The sequence below is a fragment of the Argiope bruennichi genome, chromosome 11 (genome assembly GCF_947563725.1).
Source record: "Argiope bruennichi chromosome 11, qqArgBrue1.1, whole genome shotgun sequence".
NCBI classification, from domain to species: Eukaryota; Metazoa; Arthropoda; class Arachnida; order Araneae; family Araneidae; genus Argiope; species Argiope bruennichi.
This window is the reverse complement of record NC_079161.1, coordinates 30,035,091-30,051,577: the sequence shown is the minus strand read 5'-3', so window position 1 is coordinate 30,051,577 and position 16,487 is coordinate 30,035,091. Positions and strand designations below refer to the sequence as shown.

The 16,487-nt window shown below is 28.6% G+C and overlaps 1 protein-coding gene across 3 annotated transcripts in view; it reads left to right on the top strand.

Moving 5' to 3' along the window:
• The window catches only part of LOC129957652 (probable sodium/potassium/calcium exchanger CG1090), a 61,212-nt gene that overhangs the window by 27,984 nt on the left and 16,741 nt on the right, over positions 1–16,487 (top strand). The window contains exon 1 of one of the 3 annotated variants that reach the window (XM_056070088.1): positions 7,183–7,396. The exons of the other annotated variants lie outside the window; for them this stretch is intronic. Coding sequence (XP_055926063.1) covers positions 7,276–7,396 — 121 coding nt within the window. The 5' untranslated portion in view covers positions 7,183–7,275. Of the gene's footprint in view, positions 1–7,182; positions 7,397–16,487 lie in introns of those variants that run through there. 3 annotated transcript variants of the gene reach the window in all.

Below are 16,487 nucleotides of genomic sequence, written 5' to 3'. Positions count from 1 at the left end.
AATGTGTCTTGTATATGAACAAGATAATCCATAAATGGAAAGCGAAATTCCACATTTAGGCTTCACACCGGAAATGTAGATTTTATTTCAGAACAAACTATAAAAAGAATAATGCATAGTTCCAAAATTCATACTTCATTACTGTACGATGAAGCTGAACTTAGCAAACTCATAATGTAGAAGAATACGATAAAGTTTAAACTAAGATATTTGCCAAACGATTAAATATATTTTCTTTTTTTACTCAGATAAACAAAATCAAAGCTTATAATTTCTTTGAAACCATGATTCATTTCTCAATACTTAAAACGAGATAAGGCTGAAGGAGTTATATCTTGGCGAGAAAAAGAGGCTATTTCAAAGCCAAGATAACGTAATCATTTCGCAGTTATTAAAATGTATTCAGATGATATTTTTCTTTATTCTTTCGCAATAAAGGAATTCAAAGGTAATTCGAAGATAACAGTCGTTTGCAATGGATACCGTTATGAATTCTGATCACGTAAATTGCGGGTCAAGTTATTTGAGGTTTTGATTTTGTTGAATGGCGCGTACGTCACGACGACGCTATTGCTTAAATAGAAATATAGAGGTTTCTTTCCTATCTATTACAACGAAGATATCAAGTAGTGAGAAATTAAATCTAATTCGTCAAGGTGAAAGTCTGAAAATTGATTCAATGGATGATACATAACTCTCATTTTTGGGTAACGAATTTGATTTAATTTTGAAATATATCCTTTGATTTATTTAGTAGCGGATTTAGATATTTTGCGTCCTAGGCAATGCACATTATGATGTCTCTCTTTTAATTAATTGGGCAGTTTAATTTCACATTTCAATGCATTTTTAACATGTCAATGTTTTTTTTAAATTACACTTCTTTACTTTTTCGCACACGTAGGATAGACGTGATTAAATTTAACAATATTAAATATTTTATAGTATGAATTATCTATATAATGTATCGGATTCAATACAAGAAATGTCGTTTATTTTATATTTAGGGTTTGCAGTATTGTCCAAAATTAACATCAGAAAAAAATTTAACACATATTTAGACGAAGCAAAAGTGATAGAATGTAATTTGAATATTTCAGAACATTTTCCTAAAAACGAATTCGATAAAGACAAAGATTATATTCCAAAATAGCAGGAATTTATACGTTATTTTTTAATACTTTTATTGATGCTGTTATTGCACAGATAGGAGATAGATTTAAAAGTATTTCGAACTAATCAATGATTATGGGATGATTATTTCGAATTAATTAATCCGGGATGGAAATAAACGAATTTAAAGTATCCTTTCTGTCTCGGCCACTACTCTGCTTCAAAAATTATATATATATATATATATATATATATATATATATATATATATATATATATATATATATATATATATATATATATATATATATATATATATATATATATATATATATATATATATATATAAAATAAAATAACATGCGAATCACATGCTGCCAATTGAAATCGCCAAATTGGCGAAATTTTTTCTTGGCGCCTTTTGGACAAGTACCTAAATTTCTATTAAATGCTTACACACTAAAATGTTAAAAAGCGTGTGATATAAGAATCTTATATAACTGGTTAAATCTAACTCTTTGAAGAAATAACCGATTGCTTTATCTTAACGTGAATGACAATGGAAATTGAAGAACAATAGGTATCATGACAAGCATGAATTTACATTCCTTCATCTCTTGTGACTGACAATTGCAACAGTTATTGATAGTGATATAGTGATGTAATTAAATTAGTTATTGTCGCAAATATAACATTCCAATTCAAAATAAGCAGTTTTTTTATTGATTTTATCTTTTAATGCAATTCTATAGTGTCTACAGCAATCCGCTTCGATGTTTAGGAATTTCGATTGAAATTATAATGTTTTAATCTCTAAATATTAAAGTGAAAATCCATTAATTAATGTCGCTAATTTAAACATCTCAACTTAACAATTTTTTGTAAAAATGCAAACACGATAATTTAAAAAAATTCTTTCAAAACTCCTTTTTTCTTTTTTTTTGTATATATTAATTTATAATTAAAAAAATTTTCTTACGACTGTGAGCTTTATTTTGTCACACAAGCAAATTTGCCTGGTTCCATTTCAATCGTACGGATTAAAAAAATCTGGTGTTCCAGCATTTTGGTAATTAGAGAAATTTTATTTATAATATTTCATGATATTAAATGCTGATTAAACAATTAAAGCGAATATCATAGAAACAAAAATTACTGAATGGATCCTTTTCAAATTTTACTCACAAATTCTATCCATAGGAATGTTTCAGTGAAGGCTTCATAACATTAAATTAAACAAGTAATTTTTATTAACTTGCTTTAATTTCAAGTATAAGACAGATCATTTTATCCTTATTCACATTCATTTTCAATGAAAAAAAATCAGTTATTTTAAATTATTTTATTTATTTATTTCCTAGTTGCCACTTTCAATACTTAAATTTGTACCACGTTCAAAAATATTTAATAAATTAATTACAAAAAATATTAGCTTTCGGTAGTTTTTAAAAATCGCTTAGTTCTTGTATAATTTTTCAAGAAGCTACAAAATGAAAAAATCGCTTGCTGCAATCATTATTTTGATTTTAATTAAAAAATAAAGCTGCAGACGATAATAGGATTTTATATATACGTTATAATTATTTTATAAAAATATTTTTCACATTAAAAACAATGCGTACATATATTTAAAATTATCGAGCAATGTCTGATATATCATATTATACGTAATAAATTAAAATAAATTTTTTGAACATTCTTTATTATTGCATAGAAACTGTTCTATGCAATAATATTTTATTATTTTCTCGTATATGAAGCAAATAAACGGAAAGTATAGTAATTGTCAAAAAAAGTCGACCACAGGAATTTGATGAATCTCTGAATTTCCGATCTCCTTGACTTCGTAAAAAATATTTTTGAAATTATATTTCTCTATAATCCCGATAATTCAAAAATGCTTTAAGCTAAATTCATGAAATTTAATATGTATTTTTATCACCAAATTTGTACAATTCACAAAACATTCGTTGTCTGTTCAAATGCAAGTGAACACTATTATTACAAATTAGAAAGAACTAGAAAAGAACTAAAAAGAATTTAAAGCGCAAATCTGTACACAGTTTTAAGTCAATTCAAAGGGTTGACCGTATGCCGGTCCGCATGCATGCAAACGCGAAAACTCAAAAGCGTAATTGGCATATCATCTTAGCGCTAAAATCTTAAATCAATGTAATCGGTCGAGAAAAATGCATAGAATTTCCTCTGTATTCTCCAAAGCACAAAAGGCTTCATATGCAGGGCTGTGAAAGTAAAAATCGGGGCACTCGTGGCGGTATCAGAATCTTACTCAAATTCCACAGTTTTTATCCTTGTGGAGTTTCTATAATTTTGTGTGTGATTTATGTTTGTTACCTTTATTAGATAGAGATTATGAATGAAAGTTTCCGGAGGCCACTATTGTTGGTTTAATGACTTTTAATATTATAACAAGAATGAGCATTTTATATTGGTTAAATAATTAAATAGATATTGAAAATCATAAATAATGATTAAAATATTGCTTCCCAACATGATCTTTGTTCAAGGCGAACAATAGTGAAAGTATACACACAATTAGAAGAGAAACAATTTCAATAAATATAACCTGTTAAAAAGAATCAACCATAAAAACAAACGAGTGCAGAAAAATGCCCCAAAAAGCACTTCATATTAGTCATTTTCATAATTCCAACATTTATTGGAAAGAGTCGACATTAAATTGAAAAATCAAAATAAATATTATATATTTATATATATATAAATCTGCCTCCTCCCGATATGACATGGGCATGTCAAGCAACATCAAACAAACATAAAAACATATTTAGAAATAATCAAAAATAACTACAAAACCATTTTTTTATTGCACACATTCAGAAATATTGGTTAAGCTTTGATATACAGTCATTTGGCGCCTTGCGAGGTTGGCAATTTTTCGGTGGCGTTTTTGCTACCATAATGCTATTGCTGCCATTCACGTTACATTCTGCCATTTTGCTAAAATTTGGCGATAAATTATTCATTTATTTATTTTGCGAAAATGACTGCATATCAAAGCTGTTCAGAAATATTAGGTTGTTAAAAAGGTAAAAATATGATATGTCCATAGACAAAACAATACACTAAAAATATACAATAGAAAAGCGATTTTGAAATTTAAAAATATAGAAATAACTCATTGTATCCACTGTTCCACAATGGTCGCAAGGATATAAGCATTTTTTCATTCTAGGAAAAACAAAAACTGTAACTAAAATTAATTATGTTGAACAAGGGCAGCGAAGCTAAGAATCAAATGTGATTCCATAATCTCTAGATCCGTTGCTGTTATCTCTTATTGTTCAAGTTTTGACAAAGATAAACATAATAAAAATGATATAAAAAATTAACTGTGCCATTATATAAAATGTTGTTGTGAAGGGCAATAATTTCATCACTTAATGTCTCTAAATCAACACTAAAAAATACCTGATGCAATTTGAGTTCATCTTTATATTTGATAATATGTATTGATTAGAAACAGTTTTTACTCTTTTAGATAAGTGTTTACTTTTTAGTATACGAAGTAAAGCAATCGTCAAAAAAATTCAAACTCAAGATTTTGACGAATCTTTACTTTTTAGACCTCCTTGAGTTCGAAAAATGCATCTTTTGAAAATGTCCGTCCGTCTGTCTGTCTTCATCAAAAACATTTTGAGATAGACTGATGAAATTTGGTGTACGTTCCTTACTCCAAATTTTAGGATTTTATCAAATTTTGAGAGAAATCTGTTCCGAGAAGCCTTTCTGTCCGGCCAGTAGGAATAAAGTTAACACGATGATGACAAAACGAAGAGAGCTACATAGATAAGATTTGGTATACAGATTTAACATCTATAGCGTAGACACCTGTCAAATTTTGAACCAAATCCAGCAGCGTGTTGACTGTCTGTTGGTTTGTATTTTCAGAAACATGTAAACATGATAATTCAAAAAAGCAATGACTTAAATATATCAAATTAGATATGGGATTTTGGGACTACAAATGTAGGTACTTTTCCGTTAGCCGGGCGAGAGCGAAAAATCGCCAAATAATGTAGAATTCCGCCAAATTTCTTACGCCAAATTTGTGTTTGGTTCACAATTAGCGACATTTGCGCCCGACTAACGAAAAAGTACCCAAAAGCAATTTTGTGTGAAATTTTTGCTTCAGTCAGTTACGAAAAATGCATATAAAGCATAAATTCCATTTTTTGGATACTATTGGCGCATGTCAGGGATTAATCGCCAAGAATGACACGTTAGATTCTGTAAAAAATGCTGAATTAATGCCAAAAATTAATATTTCAAACTATTGTACGGCATTGCTATGTGAGATGTCCTTTGACATGATTAGTTTACTAGAGAATTTATGAGAAAGTTTTAGGAAGTCTCCTCCCGATGGGTATTTAAAAAATATCTTATAATTATTTCATATGAAAAATGTTTTTATAAGCTGATCTTCACAATATTAAACAAAAATAATAAAAATATTTAAAATTCTAAAGATATTTTAATTCAAAAGTGTTTCGTTCTTACTTTCAAAATCTTCTCGATTTAAATCTGTGATTATCGCTAAAAGAGATATGGCTGATATATAAAACAAAATCTTTACAGTTTTTAAAAATGTTTTCAATAAAAGAATTTTATAAATTGGCGCCCTTTCTGGAAGTAAGGAGTGAAAATATATAATTTTTGCCACTTCCACTTATTCTGTAACGCCCCCCCTCTCCATCCAAACTTCAAATAAATAAATAAAAATTGGAATAAAAAGTAAAATCCTTCAAAATCTTCGGTACTTATTAATTAACGGTGAAAGAGCCAAAACTCGCCAAATATAACACCAAAACGGGAACAACTTATGAGCGTGTTTCTTACGAGAGCAAAACAAGCATCTATTTATGTTGCTTATGCAAAGTTTACAGGAAGAAAATCGTATTTCGCCAACGAATCGCCAATCCTCCACCATTAATTAATAAGTATAGAATCTTCGTTGTAGTTTAAAGAATTGCAAATCTTGTAATTCACAAGCTTTGCTCAAGTTATTATAGAGCCTTATGTAAATTTTCAGCAATGCGTAATTTAAGTAAACATCTTAATTAAATGTTCGTGCATAAAAAGGGGAATAAATATGCGAATTATTTAATAATATTGTATTCATGTTGTTAAGAATTTTAAATAAAACAATATTATTTTATCACAGAAAAATTTTGAAAAAGAGATTGCAGTTGTATTTCCATTGTTTAGAAGTGGGATTACATGTAAAGTAAAAATTTTTTTCCAAAAGTCACGTGACTTTTAAATGTTTATATGTATTTATAACTACTTTTCAATACTTCTTACAAATTTTAGGAACTCCACTTTCAATTTTGTTTTTATATTGAGGTTTTTGATTATGAGTTATAAAAGAAAGTGAAATTATCCTAAACATATTTGAAGCTCAGAAAAAAACATCGATTCCAACAAGATTTTTTATGTAATTATCTAATTAAAACAGACTAAACTTGTAAAATGATAGCAAAGAACGTCTTAAATGACCTAACCTTTAATACTTTCTCTATATGCCTTTGTACCGCAAGTGACAAAAATAGAGCATATCTTTTGTTGATGTAGCATATAGATTCATCCGTACTATGTATGTACATATTGATAGAAAAATTTATTAGACTTTCTCAGGTATACCAGATAAAACCAGTCATGCCCTGCGCTTTCCGTCGCCTTCTAGTTCGGTAAGACAAAACAAAGGGTATCGTTTTACGAAAACGATAACTACACATTCCTTAAACCCCCACAATTCACTCCATTCACTGATTACGTGGTTCTTTGTTTATATAATTAGAACAAAGAACTGACAATTTCTACTTATATCACAACTAGTTAGTTGATGTGCACCGGTGGGGGGGGGGGACTTTTGTACCCTAGAGGGTGTGTTTTGGAGGTCCAAAAAAATCCACCTCCCTTGCTGTTTACACCTGTGGCGAATAAGAGTTTCGCTATCGGTTGCGTCGATTGGCACTCGAAGATAAGACAAGTGGCGGAACCCTTTATAAAGGTGAAGTGCGCAGTACAAGAGTTTACGCAGGATTTCGATCCTTCCTTTTCAATTCGAACGGCCTCCCCGGTTGTTCCAACTTCACTGCTCTTCATCGCGTCTTCACACGTATGTGGAAACTCTACCAGCGTCGCCACCTGTGGCTTCTTATAGTGTACAGGTTCTTCTCCAAATTCTATGGTAGCTTTAGAGGAGAGGGCTCTGACACTTTGCAACAAATCTCACCCCATGGTATGTAAAATTTTTATAAAATGTACTTTTTTCTATTAAGTTGACTTTATTTTTGTCACGATTAAATTTCAGAAGCAATTTTTCAAAAGATTTTTTTATTTCAACAGTTAAGTTATTTTTGAGGAAAATCTTTCAATGAATTTAGGATAAAATAAACGGAAATTTTTGATTTGCGTGCTTTAAAATGTATGCAATTCACCACCACAATCTGACGTGTTTTGAGAGGATTTTCAAGGATTTAAGGTAAAAAGTAATACTTGTTTCAAGTAAGAAGAAATACCAATTGACAGTTGAAACCATATTTGAAAACATAATTTTTCCAACTATTTTTAATAAAGGATTCACTGCGCATTCACTAGTGAATTTTAAGTAAACTCTAGACTGATTCTGAGGTGTTATGAAAGAGAATTTATAATTCTTTTTTTATATTAGCATTTGAAAAATAATTAAACGAAAAAAGCGTTGAACAAATACGAATTATGTTAGAATTTTAAAAAATAAATTAGAATTTATAATTATGTGGAACATTTTTATCTCAGCATTTAAAAAATAATTACCAGAAAAAAAGAAAGAGACGTTGAAAATACGAATTATTTTAGAATTTCTAATTCTGTGGAACATTTTTATGTCAGTATATTGGAAAAACAATTAAAAGAATAAAAAAAAAGAAAACGTTGAACGAATACGAATTATACTAGAATTTAAAAAATCGTCTGCTATATAAAGAAAAGAATAATTGTTCAAATAGCTCACTACATATTTGTTCTTTCTGAATAGAAATATTCCTATTCGACAAACAAACACTGTGAAATTCAATTTTTAAGAACAAAGTCTTTTTATAATGTTGTATATTTTGAAGCAGTTAATTAAATGAAAGCTTTCGTTTTTATAACCTTTTATTTAACACTCTTCTAAAAATGGATGCTTTAAAAAATTGAATTTTGCGCACGATTTTCTACTTTTGTTACTGATGTACTAGAGTTCTGAATCTTTGAACAGCTAAGTTCCTTATACATTACTATTGTAATTAAAATAATAATTGATAACTAAGTCCCAAAAGTATTAAAATAATTTGTTAAACTTTTGGGACTTAATTATGAATTATTATTTTTAATTGAGTTCAAATTTCTATTTTAAAGAAAAGAAAATGAACTGTGCAAACTTAGCCCATCCAAAAGCAGCTGTAAGCTGATCTGAAAAACAAAAGAATTATTCGTAATTTTTTTCATTCTGAAAAATTAAGAATTAAGAAAATTAAAAGATTATAAAAAAATAAAAAGATTAATTTTCCATAAAACGTAATATAATTCTTCAGTTTACATCAAGAAAAAATTTCTTCATGATAATGGCAACGCGTTAGTTTATCTAAGAAATGTATTTTAAAATATTTGTTCAAGAACAAAAGCATATAGTGCGCTATGATTTCACTCGATTTTTTAAAAAAGGAATCGATGCCTTTTCATTCATTGCTATAACTGATTAGTAAAGAATAATTTTCAAATAATTGGCCATATTTTTGAATAAGTCGTTTTAAACAAATAAATCCCCACAATGATTTAAGTTCTAAAATAATAATCCCTTTTTTATATGTTTGACTTTTCAAGACACGGATTTAATCAAAAAATATCGAATACTGAATATGTCCTTTTATTAAGCAGTGTCTTTAAAGGCAATGGTATTTATTACCTTTTATTAAAGAATATTGGTACTTTTGGGAATCAAGATTTTTAGAATATTTTGATTTCATAAGTTTTGTAATATTTCTTGTGAAAATATCTGAAAAAAAACTAATTCCTCATCCTCAAAATTGATTTCATACTCAGTTTTGGTGACGGACATATTCAGTATTACCGATTATCAGTACAGAATGTTGCAATGTTTGCAACAATTACATATTGCAAGTTATATAGTAGTTGCGAAAGAGTTATATACTTTAATTCTGGAGAGGGTGATAAGGAAGCTCATTGCTCAATAATGTTCAAGGATATTAGCAAGCACCATGATTTCGTCTTGAACCGAAGTGGTTCAGTTATTGAACCTGGACTTTAAAGTCGGATATTTTAGGTTCGAGATCTGAATCGGGAAAAAATTCGCGGTTTATGTCCGCTATAAAAATTAAATATATTAGATAGAGGTCAGTAATCCTGACATCGAGAAATACGGAAAAAGTGAGAAAATTCAGAAGCCATCTTTATCTTCTAATAGCAATTCAAACTGCAATGAGCTTCTTACATATATCTAGCCTACAACTGCGGATTTCTGACTTGGCAGTTAGAATCTCTGGCTTAAGGGAGACCACAGGCTGATCAAAAAATGTTATGGTTAAAAAACTGTTATTAATTTAGTAGTCAAGTAAAAAAAAAATTTTAATGTAAAAAAATCTATGAATTATTAAATTTTAGGTCCGAAATGTGTATTTACGTCGAATTATTAAAACGTTATTAATTAAATTACATATTTATATAATTTAATTGTTACTTATTGAAGAACAATTAAATTATTATTAAGTCTAATTAATTACCTATTTAGACTTGAATATTAATTATTCATATAATTGCTCGTGTGATGTTCTCCTTTTGGCAGGACTTGTAAGAAATAGTTATTTTCAATGCCATGTTTGTTTGAAATTGATTATTTCTCTAAAATCTGTTATACTAGTATTAATTATTTTTATTTTAAAATAAGTAATGGCTAATTTTATTAAAATTTTGTTACTTTATTCATTTTTTCCATGATATATATTTGATAAATAGAACCTTATACTTTCACAAAATTATCAACGTAAAAAAATTAATGCATCATTAACCCCTGTTAGTAAGGATGTGAATTTTATTTTTTAAGAACGATTTAGCTAAGGACTTATATTTTTTTAAGCAAGATCTTATGGTTTCCAACAATTTAAGTTGATTTTTAGTACTGGTCGGTTGTAACGGCGACTAAAAAACGCCAAGATAAAATTTTGCCAAGAAGACAGTAGGGTTCCTTTTAATAATCAAATAATACATGTATTTTTTAGAAATAATGATTATTATTTAGTAATCGATTAATACATGTTTTAAGTAAATATGTAGTTTGAGTTCCGATGGTATTTCTTTGGAATCCGTACAGTTAAACACTGAAAGAATAGTTTAAAGCTACTCATTATGAACAACCAGTAACTAAAAACCTGAAAGAATTCATTAATGCTGCATTTCTAATTATTGAAAAACTCTAAAATTTTTCAATCTAATATCGATCATTTCATATTTTTAAATAAAATTCACTTTTCCCTAAAAATTTTTGTATGATTTTCTAATTATAATAGATTAATTGGCAATGACTTACCGAATCTAAATTTCATTTCGAAATTATATTTTTCAAGAACTTAGGCTAAAAATATTTCAAAAAAAATTTTTAAGGCAAATATGGGGATATTTGTTATTATAAGGATATTATCCTATTTATAATTAAAAAAATATTATTAAGTGCATGTAAATTACTGCTCAAAATTTTACCAACTGCAGTGTGTTATATAAGGCAAACTACTTAAAAATCAACAAAAAATTTTGAAAAATATCGCATTTTTTGTAATATTAAAGAAAATTAGATATATCCTTGAATGCGCATTTTAATTATAGTTACCCATTGCATATCTTCTTTTGTCTATGCAATCAGCAATTTAACAACCAGTTTTGATAAGGATCAACTCTTGTCTATTGCATAATGCGCGACGAGTTTGAAATTTTAAACGGTTTCATAATTAAGACACCATAAGAACTTATTTTATATATCACCTTGAAATCATTTTATTTTATTCAATGTCATTACTTAGAAGATGGGGGTCTTCCCACAAAGACTGAAACGATTTTGCTGATTCTTATTTCATATAAATTTAATATCGCCAATGATCTTAAGAATGAGATTTCAAAACAATTACGCCCTACTTTCAACCACAGTCCGTTTCTGGAGATATTTCAAAAACATAATTTCACTGCTCATTCTATGAGGAGAAAATTTTTGATAAAATTTGCCAATCGCAATACTTACATAAAATATTTAAAATTACGCGATTTTTACTTTTTATTTTGTATAAAATGTCACTGTCTCTAGATATATCATCATGGGTCGTCTACACTTCCACCTCCAATTTCAAGAGATTTAAATCTAAATAGAGTACCCAACGTCAACAACTTGGTTTCGTTTGCCAATTTTTGTTCCCTTTAATTTCGCCTTGTAAGTCAGCCATCTAACTCTCCGACCCTCCACGAAGGCACACGGATTTAAACCATAAAAACTGAATGACCGGACCGCCGGAACAGCAACATTGGCGGGAACTGTGATTGAGTCCTAAGCGCCGTCACCGGTCACGGTACAACCCTCCCCGAAGGAAGTACGTCCCGTCATCGATGGGAGGAGTCAGATCCCCCACCTATAAGTGTACCCTCCGGGGTGGCGAGATCCAACCACCATGCCGGAAGCATCTCATCCTCATTTCGAGGTGCCCCCCGGGGTGTAATTTCGCCTTGTAAACATAACCAGTCAATTAAAATGTTTTTTTATTATTATTATTTTGCAATCATCATTTGAAATAATATTCTCTTGATTTGATAAGATATAATACATCAAGATTCATAATTACATCAATATCATTAATTTAGTCGTCGAAAATGGCTAGTATTAATCATATTAATCCATTCATGCCAATCAACTATTATGAAATACACGTTAACGCAGCAAAAATGTAATAAAAATATAATTGCAATAAGATAAGTTGCACAATAGTGATAGGGCATTCTGAATGGTTAGCTATACTTCAAAGTAATGACTTCTTAAAAGGGACGATATCGCCAAGCTGGCGACGAAAATTGGCGAAATCCTTCCGGATATTGAAGCTGAGGGCTGTGTGAAAATTTTATTTTGCAATATCCCTCAAAAGGCAGAGGAACATTGGTAAATGACTACTGATAACCTATCGAAGGATCATAAGCATTCAAATGGAACAAAAACATTTCAAAATCGGCTGAAAACCCTACCCAGGTTTTTCCTCTCTGGAGAATGTACAGTGAAGTATTGTCTTTTCATTACTTTACTGCTAACTAAGATCTTCAGTACTGCTTTCAGTACTTCATTATCAACTGCTAACTAAATATTTTAATATTGCTTTCAATACTTAATTACTGACTGCTAACTTCACTGCTTCTCAGAAACTAAGAACAGTGAAAACATACCTAGAGGTTCTCTGAGGACATATCTAGAGGTCATGAAATGTCATATAAAACAGTAAAAACTTCAAAATCAGATCAATGGTTAGGGATGGGTGACTGGTTCATTGATTTTTCCTTATTATTTTAAATGTATAAATAGAAAACATTTCTTATATGGAGTATTTTCGAAAAGAAATCAAATAATAGAGATTATCAATAAATTTTATCATCAAAGCACGTTAGTTAAATGATCGTGCGAGCGTGATATTTTCAAATATTTTCCCAATCTTCTGTAAAACCTGTTGAACCTTTTCTTGCATCATAATCAGTACTTGCGCCATTTAGTTTTGTATATTGAATGTTAAATAGTAAGATTGCCTTGTGTAACCATGCACGAGGTTATGACTAATGTCTCTAGGTATTCGAGAATTTTCGCGTAGGTAACACATTTCATTATGCCTGGTAAAGATTTTATTAGAGCGTGTATAGCAAGTTCGTTTCCTGTTTCTTATTTCGTAAATATTGGATTTATGCGTCTAAAGAAATTACCGATAATGACTTATGGGAATGAGGGTTTATTATCTTGATTGGTTAAATAGATAGGTAAATGCAGATCTATCAATATTTTAATTTATCAACATGTTTTTAAATACTGAACAAACTTTTAATGAAATGTTTCAAATAAACATCTTAATATTTATATATATGTACCCTTAACGTACATGTCACAAAAATCACTTTATTACTTATTGTCGAATGGCAACAGCCAAATATGAACAAATCAGCTTACTAATTCAGATACTTCATTGAACCTTTTTTTATAACAGCAACGCTTCGCTTAAATGGAGGTGTAAAAGATTATTAGAAATGTTCTGGAAAGTGTTCGCCGTGTCATCAAAAAGTCCATTTAATCAGAGGAAAGAAGATATAAAAGAAACAAGCTTCAATCAGAAAGTTTGATCGAGTGAAAAATAGGCTTAGCCAACACCAGATAATTTATATCTATAGCTTGCCTGTAGAAATAGATGCTAATATATTCTTGCTAAATAATTATCTTGATAATAATTTTAAATTGCTCTTCTTGCTAAATAATTATCTTGCAAAATTGTCTTAGTATTATATTAAATTTTATTTTCTTTTTGATATCAATTTCATTTTTGTATGATTTTCTCCTTAATTTTAATAATAATTTTGAATGCAACTTGATACACAACTGATTTGGTACATTGTCTTTAAATGTTATGATGGCGTTAAAAATTACCTGTCAAAGCGTTCGATTGCATTCTTTTGCCAATTATTAATTAATTAGGATTTTAATAGGATTTTCATTTCCGCTTATATTTCGAAGTGTATACATTTTTAATTTGCAGTAAACTTATTCAATGATTTCATGTTTTTCAGTTGCATCATATATATATATATATATATATATATATATATATATATATATATATATATATATATATATATATATATATATATATATATATATATATATATATATATATGCATTCTATGTGATTGCCTAAAAGAATCCTTAATTTATGTGAACAAGCTGGTCACCAAAGGCGGCTAGCATTTTAAAAATTAGCTAGGAAAATACAAGAACCAGTCCTGTAAGCTGAACCATTGGACCGGTTTCATTAATAATTATTATAAATTAGATATATCATAAATGCTCGTTTTACTTTGCAGAAATATTTCAAAGTGAAATTTTGCGAAACATCCAGTCTCAACAACTAAAGAGATTTTGCCAATTTATTTCGCCATTTTGCAAATCATAATATTCAATATTTGCTGCACAACTATAATTTAAACTTTCTTTGATTAGATAATACGTCAAAAGTGGCTGACTTGGTTAAATTAATACTATTAATATGGTGATTAAATTGCTACTTACCGAAGTTGTCTAATTTAAATTATTAGTAATCTGTAATATATTGCATTGGTTACCATTAATAAATTAATAATTTATATTGTGTGACTCCATTTTCAGATATATGTGGGCTAGCAACTTAGTGTAAACCATGGAAACTTGACAATCTGTATCAAAATTTATTATATATAATTAAAATATAAAAACCCACTTAATAAAGGGAGGTGTAGGTATAGCAAGGTTCAGGAACAAAAAATTAGAGAAAGAAAATTATAGAAAATTATGTCTTTTAATTATAATCACAACCAGCGTTATTTAAAAATTGGCAGACCAATGTGCTCTTTAACAATTAAATTTCTGGCTGTTCGATGCTCTTCTCCAGACAAAACACGAATGTGGTCTGTATTCTTTACTATAGAAAAATCCCATTATAATGATATTTCAGAGCAATATTATTTCAGAACTAAGAAGGTATTTTACAATTGAAGATCTTGATGAAAGAGATATCAAAAGATCATAGATTCGAGTCCGAATCCACCATAGAACTGTCATATAAAGGCGATTAGAGGGGGGCACTTTAAATCTCCCTTGTATCAACCGTCTAAAATTATGTGAAAATTTTCGGAAAATTAAATAACCAAAATAATATGCTTTTATCTATTAAAAATTATACTATTATTTTTATGAATTGGTTATATATGTCTGAGTTTTATATTTATTTTATTTTTTAACGGATCTTCGGAAGATAATTTTTCAAACATTAAAAGCTCACATATTAAAAAACCAATATTAAAATATTAAAAGCCCACTTAATTTTTTAAAAAGAAATTGCAAATGACAAAATCAAACGAAATATAAATAAAGATATGCACACTCAGTATTTGTAATTCCGCTAAGAAAAAAATATATTAAAAAATTATTATCCTAAAATTATTTTTCGAATAAAAAAAAAAAGAAATTGGATGAGAAAGGTATCTTAAATTGCGCGTCAATATAATAGCTTTAAGGCAATCATTTATATCAGTTATCTTGTTGAATTCCAGCCTTGATCATTGCTGGATACTGATAATTAAGTTTGAATGCACTGGTGAAATATGAGGTAATCATAAAAGCAAGATAATAAATATAAATAAGATAATTAAAAAATTGTAAGATAATTGAATAAATAAGATAATTAAATCAGATAATTACAAAGATTATGATTGAAAAAATACGAGACTTTTACCAACAAAGGATTCTTTTTTTTACGCTAATATCAGTGACAAAAGCACGTGAACTGCACAAAATGGTGGAAATCCGGTTAAGGAATTTGTAAGGTTTGTTGAAAGATATCAAAGTTATCTTTTTATCGCACGTGAGTTGAGGCCACATAAGGCTTAGTTAAGTATTTTAAAAATCCTTCCGCTTTTGCTGACATATCAAAACTGCCTTTATCTGTTGAAACTTACATTATTTTTTTTCAACTGGTTATCGGTGTCTGAGCTTTATAATGATTACTTTATTATGTAACAAAATCTTTGAAAGATAATTCATAGTGACTATCCAAAACTATGCAGGTTTTGTGTGTTTCGTATTAAAAATTTTGAATAAATGTAGCGATTTTCTTTGTAAAATAAATAAAAGTGATTTGATGAATCATAATACCTCAAAACTGATTTAAAATGGACGAATAAAATTTAGGAAACAAGACGATTGGCAGAGAGCCTCTGTTCTATTTATAGCGAGTTTTTAGAAATAACAATGCTTGAGGAAGAATTATAGTGATATTATCTTTGATGATTTGGAACATTTATAATTTATAATTTCATATACTATTAATATTTTTTATTGGAACATTTATGAAGAAACAACATGTTTTTGCTTTACTCATATATTTTTAATTTTTTTTTATTATTCAACCTTTTTTTATTATGTTGTATATAATTGGCAGAATTTGTTTTCGTAAAAGGCAACTCATATATTTTCATAGATGTCATTATTTAAGCCACATTTCCTTCTCTTATTCCTAAGTATATAAGCTTTTCAAATCTAG